This window comes from Colias eurytheme, chromosome 6, assembly GCF_061535395.1.
Source record: "Colias eurytheme isolate Ceu_HAF_F1 chromosome 6, ilColEury1 Martin Lab GWU primary, whole genome shotgun sequence".
Classification (NCBI taxonomy): domain Eukaryota; kingdom Metazoa; phylum Arthropoda; class Insecta; order Lepidoptera; family Pieridae; genus Colias; species Colias eurytheme.
The window spans coordinates 5,649,575-5,661,752 of NC_142985.1; the positions used below are offsets into that span (position 1 = coordinate 5,649,575).

Here is a 12,178-nt window from a genome sequence, read left to right on the forward strand (position 1 = left end):
TGTGACATTGAATATTGATCGCTATAGACTTCGGAAAATAGTACGACGATAATTGAATTAATCTTTATTTAAACATGGTACATATAAAAAACCAAAGAACTGTCTTCCTCAACTGTTTAGAGTTTAGACACTTGAGTAAAACCCATACAATGATTCGACAAAATTCAATCATGCCGTCATGCAATGCAATATTCCTATTTTCCTATAAGTAATTAAGGAAAGTTCCACTAACGATTAAGGATTCTGATCTTTTTTTTTAATAAAACTCATAATAATTTAAAGTACAATGAATGTAGAAGTTATTAGGCATACTATCTTTATTTATTACTAAATAGTTACAACTTACATGATATCTATTACAATTGAAAATTTTCGGGTATAGGTAGACCTCGAGCTCAACGGAGAGCCCCTCCCGATTCATATGAAGCTAGGTGAATCTGGTGAGGCGTTCTTTGTAATGGAAGTCGGTGAAGATGAGGCTGAATGTTCGGCTCACTTGGCCACATCGCCAATACCGGCCAATCGTTTCGACGATCTCTATGAACCCCGCCGTAGGAACTCGCTGTCCGTTGTGGAACCCGACCATGGACAAGCATCTGATTATACCAAAAGGAGGTAAATTCATTCACTTAATACTTTTCATGTCCCAGATAGACGTAAAAATGTGCAGTCACTAGTCTCTAGTCTAGTGTAAAAATAAATATTGATATTGATCTTGAAAGACGTCTGTCATCTGTGTATCCGGAACATCAATTTATTTTCTTTATTGCATTAAATACAACTATAAAATGCTAATAAGTTTGAGCAAAAAGTGGTATAGAAAGTATGTCAAGTTAATTTATAGCCCGTTAAGCAGGAATACGATGTTTGGACCGTGAGTGCACACAATAACTAGAATGGCAGGCAATGACATTGCCCTCCAAAGTCTTTTTTTGTGGTAATAGAAAGCTGTCTCAGTAAGTTCTAATTATTTGACTAAGCTTGAATTAAATTATCTAGACTGTCTTTCTATTTCTTGCACCCACAATAAAACTACAACAACAATAAAAATGACAGAGATGGAATTTTGAATTCCCATTATAAAAATATTAATACATATTTATACAGCTGTTTTCCTATATGAACCAAGTTATAATATATTTTATGACATTTTAATCAGGTACACTGCAGACGGCAAAACGATGCAGAAACCTGACTTAAGTAAACATTCAAAGAAAAATACCAAAGAAGACAATAACAAAAACGACGAAAATGAAGCATTATTTGAGATGGATGGTCTCAATGAAACCACTGACTGGACAGATTCCAAACCAAAGACATTTTCGGCGACGCAGCTCGGTGCCGGCACTGAAGCGAGCCAAACTGTGCAAAAAATTAGCGAGACCAATGACTTTAGACCTATCGACGTCATACCCACTAACCAAGAAGATACGAAACAGAATGGAAATGGCAAGAAGAAGAAGAAAACGCGGAAAGTTAGCTCTAAGAAAAAACATCAAAGGAAGTCTTCTACCAGCTCGATTTCAAGCCAGTCTGAAGTCACCGGCTCGGAGCTGCGCGCCTCACAGCCTACCGCCATTCCAAATACCACCGATATTAATTTCTTTAGCGACTCCGAAGCTGCAGCTCTCAAGTAAGTTAAATATTAATTTCATACATTGTTCTATACCCATTTATAGTAGCACACAAATCCCAAAATTTAATTAATTAAATATGCTAAACGTAGCATTCTGTCTTAGTGTTTACTTCTTTAAAGCTGCAGAACTTCGACAAAATGTCATTTATATGTTTACATTTACTGTTCAGCTATAACTCGATTCCAATCTTAATAATTAGGGATATTGGCAGGAGATCAAAGAAAACAATAATCTATACGTTGTACGTTTGTTGATCGAAATTTGAGAAAATTCTTAAACTCGGCATCTCGTTGCAGTGAAGAGATGTCAAATATGAAGCTGAATGGTGAAAACCGCATACCATTGGCGTTGTCTGATACAGCGTTCGAGGTGCACGCTGCCTCCAGACATACGTAAACATTATTCATAAATCTTATAAACGCTTGCTGTAAATAGTGTTTCACGTCTTATGCAATAACTATCTTGTAGTCTATAATAGTGCCTTACATTAATCATATTGAGGGTACGTCCACTTTTCTGCCAGATGCAATGTACTTTTAAATTAAGACTCCATAAATAGATTATGAACAACGATCTAGACAAGTGGACGTTAACCTTATTTCGTATCATTGAATAGTCACGTGTGTTGTCTATATGTTTGAATTAACGATTTTCAAAGAATGCATTTTGTAACGTAACCACGCTTGAAGTAGAAAATAATAATTATATTTATACGTAATTAGGCAGTAGTCACGCTTTCGCACGTACGAAGTTCATACTGACTCATAGTCATTATAAATGATAAATTTTTTGAAAAGAAAATTCTTATTAACTTGTCCTGATATTAAAAATAATAATAATAGGTGTTTAACTGTCTTCAGTCTAGACTTATAGTGCGTTAAGTACCTAATATGTAATAACAAAATTTTATCGTTTAAACGGTAAATACATACTTTTACAATAAATTCATATTGTATTTTACCTACTATACTAAAATAAAAATATCTTAACATACTTGAACTGAAAATGTCACCGTAAAAGCAAGTAGAGTCGTAAAATTTAAATCAAGATTTACACGCAAGAATGCGGACACTTGGATTACAATAACAATCTAAAAAAAATAGAAGAATGTAAAATAAAGAATGTTAGTTTCGCCCAATGTATTATTAGATAGCGCAATGTGGCTCGTATATAATCGGCATAGTATTGAGTTGATAATTTGGTGTACAGGAAAGGATCTCGTCACGGCACGCCCGTGCAATCGGACACGGAGGTGGAACTGGCGCGCACCACATCCGGTGATAAGTCGTCCCAGTCTTGGCGCTGGGGCGAACTACCGGAACCACCGATTAGAGGAACTCAAGTTGTGGAGACTCCAGAATCGCCAGCTTCTCCAGTGTCACCAATAGAGCCAGCATCTCCCACAGAACCGCTCAGTTCTGATGAGGAAAGACACGGCCGGCGAGGAGTTCTCAGCGGAATGTTCAGATTCATTTCCTCAAAGGAAGCCACCGAACCGGGCGTAGAAGGCGTCTATCTTGACGATCTGGACAAAGGAGAAGTCGATCCGGACATTTACTTCCCGAAACATCATGCGGGCCGATACAGAACGGGTATGTAATTTATGTATCTGACACTATCTACAGGAATAAATAAATCGTTTGTTATAAATTATGTGCTATAAAAGGAGTTTTATGACATTATTGGTCATTTTAATTACATATAACATGTTAAACCTATATGTGATTCACTAATGGAAAATATGACACAATAATATTATACTAGGTAGAGAATAGTTAATTATCTAGAAAAAACATAATTACTCGTCATTGGGAATTTAAATTACGACATGCGATGTATTCTTTAGTGGAACTTTTAAGAAATTAACATAAATCAATTTTACATACCTTCCACCAAACAAATATTACGGTACCGTTTAATTTAGTGAGAATTCAGGTTACAAACATGAATCTTTCTTTTGTTATCCTCCTTGTGCGTCACCAGTATGTGTGGTTTTATTTTTTATGTTAATTCTCAAACCAGTTAAGAAATGTTGTCCTTTATTGTGTTATTTTCTACCTATATCAATATCTCCAATCAAAGTCACTTTAATTAATTTTTTGACTATTTTTTTTTGTTTTTGTTATTTTCATCGTTTTAAATAGTGTATTAAAAACTGTCGATCCGCGCATCTTCGTTTGCATGAGGACAATTTTCCTATTCTGTAATATTTTTTTATTGCTATTCTATTCGTCACAGTCATATTGTGATGTTATAATATTTGTAGCTTTCCTCGTTAATGCTCCTCCCATATTTTCCAATTCGACCAAACGCTAAACAGCTTTAGTTAACATAATTAGTACTTACATATATGAGCTTTATCATAATAGTAAGCTTATAAGGGCCGATTTTTCAATCCTTGGTTAAATTTATCCGTTCAATAAAGTATTACACGAACATTTTAAAATTGACATTTTAAAATGTTCGTGTAATACCTGTCAAATATGGACAATTAGAATACATTTTTGAAATGGTAGTTTAATACGTTATTCGATGAATAAGTTTTAACCCCAAGGATTGAAAAATCAGCCCTAAATGTAATGTATCCCGTTCAGGTACAACAGGCGCGCCATGTCCCACAGAGGAGGAGTACGAGTCGGGCAACGGTCCGTCGCTTCCGCAGTCGCCCGCTTCGCCCGCCTCGCTCGAACCGCCCGCGCTAGACTCGGATGACGATGAAAAACTTCTTGCCAAGTTAGTACTCGTAATTCATAGAAATGTTAATTTTCTTTATTTTTTTTTTTGTCGTGACAACGTCTTATAGTTCGATAGAGCCGGCTGCACGCACGAAAAAACATGACTCATGCGGCGTTACCTCGCTCTGAGGCGTTCCGTGTAAGGCTTGAAGTGCAAGCGAGAGCGCGGAACGAGCGACAAAGAAGCACAATCGGACGTTGTCACGTTCAACTATCGTCAGTTAACCGACTTTACAGACAACCAATTTATTATTTTGATTTTTACTGTAACATTGTTCTATCGAAAAAATAATTATTGAGATCGTGGGATGATTTGGGTTGTGTGGCTTCGAAGGTTTGGGAAGTTATGTGCAAAGTTAGTATGATTTTTAGTAAAAAATGGCATAGGCATTTGTGTTTTACCGGTTATTTTTTCTAATACTGATTAACCGCTATTGTAGAGAAAACAATTTCTTAAAACCCGGTTTAATTCCAAAATTGTAAAAATAATAGTGCATAGGTGATTAGAATAATTATTATTATAATGAAACTCTTTGTTTGATATGAACTAGATGTGCTCGCATTTTCGTTTGTAATTTGCATTTTTATCATTGCTAGTGTGCTCTTTTTGGTTGAAACGAGACATTACAATTTACAAGGTTTTTAAAAGGATAGTAATTACTTATAATTCGCGTTTAACCAAACAGAAAAATTCATTAACTTCATAGTATTTAGTAACAAAAGACATGTCTCTACGATTCTTATAATTTAACGATCTCCTGATGAAACGAATAAGCCGTGTTTCCACTAGTTACAATTGGCTCACGACACATGGCGCTCAACAAGTTTATTCAACTTTCTTGATAATTTAATGTTTATGATGAATACATTGTCGTACAATAAACAACTATATTATGTACTCACAACGCCTATAATAAGTAAGTAAAAAATGTGCCAGCCGCTCGCTCGTACGAAGAATTAAACATAAATTGAAATGAACCTTATTTCGTAGCCGTTATGTTCAAAGAAAACTCTGCCTCTACACGCGTAGGCAGAGTTTCGCTTTGGACAATTTTTGAGCGTGATTGTTAATTGACTTGTTTATTGTACGTCAATGCATGAACGCAAATCTAGTATTTATTACAACGTAAACTAACCTAGTATGTGTATGTTAATAATAACTCAGGCCCTGGAACCACAGACACAATAGAAAATCTATTGTGTCGTGGACCGATCGGGCCACTTGGGGCTCAATGGGTTAAAATAATTCTTTATAATGAAAGGTGGGACATCAGCGGGTCATATTCTGGGAAGTCGCATTGTCTGTACGATGAAGTAATCGTACAAATTGTTTGTCGTAGGGGGTGCGTGGAGGTGTACGCGCGGGAGGGCGCGGTATCGCACGCGCTGTCGTACGAGGAGTTCTGCGCGGCGGGCGGGCGGCTGGCGGCGGAGGGCCGGCTGGAGGTGCGGCTGGCGGGCCGCCGCCTGCCCTGGCGCAGCGCCGGCCCGCTGCTGCTGTCGCTGCTCGCGTACCGGCGCCCGCTGCCGGCGGTGAGTGCACGTATACACGTTAGTTCTGCGCGGCGGGCGGGCGGCTGGCGGCGGAGGGCCGGCTGGAGGTGCGGCTGGCGGGCCGCCGCCTGCCCTGGCGCAGCGCCGGCCCGCTGCTGCTGTCGCTGCTCGCGTACCGGCGCCCGCTGCCGGCGGTGAGTGCACGTATACACGTTAGTTCTGCGCGGCGGGCGGGCGGCTGGCGGCGGAGGGCCGGCTGGAGGTGCGGCTGGCGGGCCGCCGCCTGCCCTGGCGCAGCGCCGGCCCGCTGCTGCTGTCGCTGCTCGCGTACCGGCGCCCGCTGCCGGCGGTGAGTGCACGTATACACGTACTTGTAACATTATTGACGTGACAACGCCTTATAATTCGATAGAGCCGGCTGCACGCACGAACAACATGACTCATGCGGCGTTACCTCGCTCTGAGGCGTTCCATGTAAGGCGTGAAGTGCAAGCGAGAGCGCGGGACGAGCGACAAAGAAGCACAATCGGACGTTGTCACGTTCTACTATCGTCAGTAAACCGACTTTACAGACAACCAATTTTTATGAAAAATTGCCAAAGGATTTTGTTTTTGCTGTTCACATATAAACGATCGCTGCCATCTGTGAGTAGATGTCGCAATTTATTTGTTAAGAAAAGGTTCACTAATTGGTATGATAAAAATTTATTTCTAACGCAACATGTTAATTTGGTAAATGAAATAATATAGTCAAAATTTACAAACGTATTTTCACATATTTTGAATAAGAATAAGCTACTTCCTAAAATGTTCCCACAGCAAATTATTTCACGAATATTTGCTTATTTTCCTCAGCATTCATTTATTTTGTCAATCCATAGCGTGTCATGGAATCATTGGAGAAGGACGACAAAGAAGTGCCCGAGTTACAGCGCGCAGACGCAGCCAAGCCCAGGTCTTACTCCTGGTGGTACTGGAGGAGATCCACTTCCGATTCCAAGAGGTCAGTATCCTATTATCCTATTATTACTATTACTAGCGGTCCGCCCCGGCTTCGCCCGTGGTACATATTTCGCAATAAAAGGTAGCCTATGTTCTTTCTCAGGTTCTAAAGATTATCTGTGCCAAATTTCATCAAAATCGGTCCAGTAGTTTATGCGTGAAAACCATACATACATACATACATACAAACCTTTCCTCTTTATAATACATATTAGTATAGATAAAGGCGAAAGTTTGTATGGATGTTTGTTACTCTTTCACGCAAATACTACTGAACCGATTACAATGAAATTTAGCACACATATATAGGGTAACTTGGATTAACACATAGGATAGGTTTAACCCGGAAATCCCACGGGAACGGGAACTATGCGGGCTTTTCTTTGAAAACGCGGGCGAAGCCGCGGGCGGAAAGCTAGTACATTATATTTCGTGGGCTAGACGTCATTGTTTTTTCTATTATAATGTTTAAAAGTGTATAAAAAGACGACGGTGTTGAAATTTATTAAAATTGTGTATAAATAAAATTAGAAAATAAATTCATAAATCTACCTTGATAACAATTTATATCTGACCAATGACCACACTTCACGTCGAATCTGAAAATATAATATGAAATCAAAGTAAGAATATTGATTTTTTACGCTCGATAAAAAGGAATACAAAAAACTACAACAATATTGATGAGTCACTCAGAAAAATAAGCGAATACAAAAAGTACAACAACATTTCTTAAACTTTTTATATCCGTAAGCCGTTGTGCCAAAAAAAGTACACATAGTTTACGATGTATAGCACACAAAGACACGTGTATTGTAGTGAAATTGTCTCGAACTCGCAGACCGAGAGGTGAGCCAAATGATAGCCTATTTTAATATTATCACATTTTCCGGCACGTTATACAGCGTGTGACGTTATCTCAACGATTGGATATGGACTCATTACTGTTTTCTATTTTATCTACAAAAACATTAGGAACACGCATGATTTGTTATTTAATAAAATCGATTCGCATCTGCTACTTAGTAATTACTAAGTAGCAGATGCGAATAATTATCTATTGCAAGAAACAGAATAATTCATATAGCTAAAAAAATTAAAATATGCTGAATATTAAATGTTATAGCAATTAACTGACTTGTAACGTAAGTTTCTTCATGTAAACAGTATAAATTAGCATATTAATATTAAATTATGTATTAAGACTAGTTTTATGTATTTATAGATGAAGTCTATTAACAAAGACGAGTTATTTTCAAAATCTTAAATCCAGTTTTTTTTTCAATAGGTATGTCTCGGATGTACATTGCGTGATTACAAAAAAATATATTTAACCTATAACCATTTCATGATCGCTACATTAATCTTAGCGTGGTAAAATGAAATAATTGCTATATAATTCCTTCATTAATATTAAATAATGTGCTATTATAATTAACCTCGTATTAAATATTGTTTTAGAACTGAACCATCGCCTAAAGACGAGTTAAAGAATGCGTCATTACCACCATTGAAGATAGAAACCACGGGACATGATCAAGTGGACCATTTCACTGATGAAAAACTCGAAGAAAACAACCTTGAAGAAACCAATATTGTTGAGGAAATACAACCCGATGATTTAATTGAAAGTAGCGCTAATCAAGAACTATTGGATGATAAACCGATGTTTAATCAAGGTAATGACTAATTTATTATCTATCAAATTATATATGATAGTAATATAATTATTTAACACTCCTCATGCAATAAATTATTTTGCAATCTCAAGCCATCATTGTAATCTGGTTAATCATTATTATTTTATGTTGTTATTTTCATCATGTCTAGAATAACAATATAATGACATGTGATGTTTTTAGAGTTGCTTTTGCCAAGTCATATTGCTAACTTTAAAGTTATGCTGTTTATATAAGATCATAGATTTCTCTCTGCAATCGTTTTACAATAATAGTTATTAAATACGTTTTTTCTAGCTTTACAAGCTGTACCCCGCGGTTGTACCCGCTTTGTTACGCTCCTATTGGTCTTAGCGTGCGTAAATGATCTATCTAACACTGAAATATTGTTTCAATTCGGACCATTCTCATCATCCATTCATCATTCGGTTCTTGATATTCGCGCATACAAGCAAACAAACAAACATACTCGTCACTTTTATAATATTGTTATTACAGATTTTTCGAAAAAATTATCATTGTTATGTGATTATTTTTTTCTCAGGTGATCGTCATGACCAAAGCTCGTCGGATTCCGATCAAGACACACAACAGGGCTCTCGACGACCTTCCACATTCCGCAAAACATTGCGTCTGTCGTCTGAACAAATTGTAAGAACCTTTATTGAATGTACTATAAAACAAAGTTGATTTTGATGCGGTTGTTTTTAATAGATAGTGATTCTCAAGGAAGTTTTTAGTATATTATGTATTAAGTTTTAGACAAAGTGGACGAAGCGCAGGCCGGGAAGCTAGTATTATCTTAATATATATAAATCTCGTGTCACAATGTTTGTCCTCAATGGACTCCTAAACCACTTACCCGATTATAATAAAATTCGAAAACCATGTGCAGTTCGATCCAACTTGAGAGATAGGATAGGTTTTATCCCGGAAATCCCACGGGAAAGGGAACTATGCGGGGTTTTCTCTGAAAACGCGGGCGAAGCCGCGGGCGGAAAGCTAGTATGTTATAGTAATTAATGTCTTATGTTATAAATCCGGTTCATACAGTATTAACTATGTATATATATGTTATTTAAATGTACTTAAATGTTATTTGCTATCAAATCCGGATACGTGCGAAAACAAATTAATTAAGCATGTGTTACATAATGGTGATTGATAGTATTGATTTTTATCCTTTTATCAACAACCTCTGCTTCATTAATGCGTCAAATGAAAACATTTCTTATAATAAAAGTTTTAAGATAAGTAATAAGTACATTGCGTAACATATGATTATAATTGAGAATCGAATGTTTGTCTTATCGTATTGTTATAAAAATAATTAAGCTTATAAAGCGATAAGCGTAAATGTTCGTCAGCTGATCGCGTCCTTGTGTTTACTTTGACGATATTGTCCTTAGTTTGGGACAAACCCTATTTATTATTGAATATACATTTATTAAACATTACTATGTACTTCAAAAAAATATTATTGTGTAAATATGCGATTTCTTATTCCTGAAAAGTATAGCGAACCCTTTATACTATTTTTTAAACATATTGGATTGTTTGAAATCGAAACAAATTTTGATTTTAATGAAATAAATGTTATATCGTGATCTAAGAACGCAAACATTATACACGTATCTAAATATTTGAGACAACCTCTTTCTTAATCTGTTTGTATTTGGGTGTTGATATCGGAAATACCTACTTATGTTATTATTTATCAGTAAATAAGATAAATACGAAGTCGCAACAAAACAAATGTTCTGTCTAGTAATCTATAATTATACAAAAAATAGATTGTGTGTCCCGAGCACACGTGTCATAAGTGAAACTTCTTTGGCAAGATACAAAGATACCAAAATCGTCGCCTTACTCCGTGGCGGGTGGGTATTGCCATGACGCGACCTTGAAATTTTGCTCTCAACGCGCCTAAAGAAGTTTCACTACAAAAAATTACAAGTTTAATGAATATCCCCTCTGTACCTTTTTGACGCGACAACGTCTTATAATTCGATAGAGCCGGCTGCACGCACGAAAAAACATGACTCATGCGGCGTTACCTCGCTCTGAGGCGTTCCATGTAAGGCTTGAAGTGCAAGCGAGAGCGCGGAACGAGCAACAAAGAAACACAATCGGACGTTGTCACGTTCAACTATCGGCAGTAAACCTACTTTACAAACAACCAATTTTCTTTTTATGACCAGAAAAAGCTGAACCTCCTTGAGGGCATGAACGAGATGGTGTTCAGCGTGACGACCGCGTACCAGGGCACCACGCGCTGCAAGTGCAACGTGTTCCGCTGGCGGTACGACCACAAGATCGTCATATCCGACATCGACGGCACCATCACCAAGTGAGTGCTTACTGTTTAGCTAGGTCACACCCCGGACACTCCATACAAAATTATCGTTTTGACAGTCACACTGTAGAGACTGCAAATGTGTGTGTTAATGCTTTATGGTTGGCACATTTTTGACTAGCGTAAAAAAAATTCGCGTTTTTCTGATGAAAAGCATCCGTAAACAGCACAATATCTAACCATTTTCTACGAAAAACGATAATCACAAATCCAAAATAGTAAATTACTTTAAATCAATTTGATTAATGTTGTCAATCTTCGTTGCGTATCGTCCTTTCAGAAAAATAGGGCCATCTATTGCGTGATCGTGCGGGGTGAGGTAAGTGTTTAATTTTGGCGGGAGGCGGAGAGTGTCCGTTCTGTAGCGTTTAGCTACTATTATGTATTCTGTGGCTAGGTACAAGTATTCTGTCCTAACAAGTCTTCCGAACTTGTCTCGACAAGAGTAACGTGTATATAACTTCAATGGGGGGCCCATGTTACCACCACCGCTGCTAAGCTCAGCTCAGCTGCATATGCAGTTAGAAGAATAAGGCATTTAGGCATCTCACCGATGAAGAAACGGCTAGATTGGTTTACTTTAGCTACTTTCATAGCATAATGTCCTATGGAATTCTGCTATGGGGCAGGGCTGCAGATATAGGAACTATATTTATATTACAGAAAAGAGCCATACGCTCTATATATAATTTGCGTGCTCGAGACTCACTAAGAGATCTCTTTAAGAATACTGGTATCCTTACTGTACCGTCGCAGTATATTTAATAATATTTTATATGTACACAATAACGCTTACTTACACACAAAAGTAGGAGATAGACATTGTTATGACACAAGAAACAGAAATAAAATTGAAATGCCATTTTTTCGGCTAGCTAAAGTTAAAAATTCATTTATTAGTTCATTGAAATGTTACATTTTTTAGGCCTAACCTTGCATTTTTTAGAGGACGCAATTTTGTTTTTTTGATATGTAGGGGGGGTCAGTGTGAAGCTAAAACCAAGTTTGTGGGGTCGCCACCCTTGTCCCACGGCCGCCATCTTGAAAATAGCGGTTAGAATGGTTTTTACGATATATCTCATATACTATTTATTTGATAAAAAAATATTGTTAAAATTATTTGTTGCAAATTAAATTATCTATAACTTTGGTCCAGTAACTTTTTGTCGTAGAACTATAAATAAAAAAGTTATAAGCGAAAATGTTCAGAAATTAGAGATGTTCATATTTTTCAATAAAACTTTTTTTTATAATTTTACGAAGAAATGATATCAG

The 12,178-nt window shown here is 37.1% G+C and overlaps 1 protein-coding gene across 1 annotated transcript in view; it reads left to right on the top strand.

The window, feature by feature from the left end:
• Positions 1-12,178, top strand: part of Lpin (phosphatidate phosphatase LPIN) — a 43,714-nt gene that overhangs the window by 24,460 nt on the left and 7,076 nt on the right. The window contains exons 3-12 of the mRNA XM_090102700.1: positions 383-615; positions 1,160-1,633; positions 1,934-2,029; positions 2,847-3,229; positions 4,232-4,370; positions 5,713-5,905; positions 6,748-6,869; positions 8,330-8,547; positions 9,092-9,198; positions 10,749-10,897. Of these exons, the coding sequence (XP_089958826.1) occupies positions 383-615; positions 1,160-1,633; positions 1,934-2,029; positions 2,847-3,229; positions 4,232-4,370; positions 5,713-5,905; positions 6,748-6,869; positions 8,330-8,547; positions 9,092-9,198; positions 10,749-10,897 (2,114 nt within the window). The remainder of the gene's footprint in view (positions 1-382; positions 616-1,159; positions 1,634-1,933; positions 2,030-2,846; positions 3,230-4,231; positions 4,371-5,712; positions 5,906-6,747; positions 6,870-8,329; positions 8,548-9,091; positions 9,199-10,748; positions 10,898-12,178) is intronic.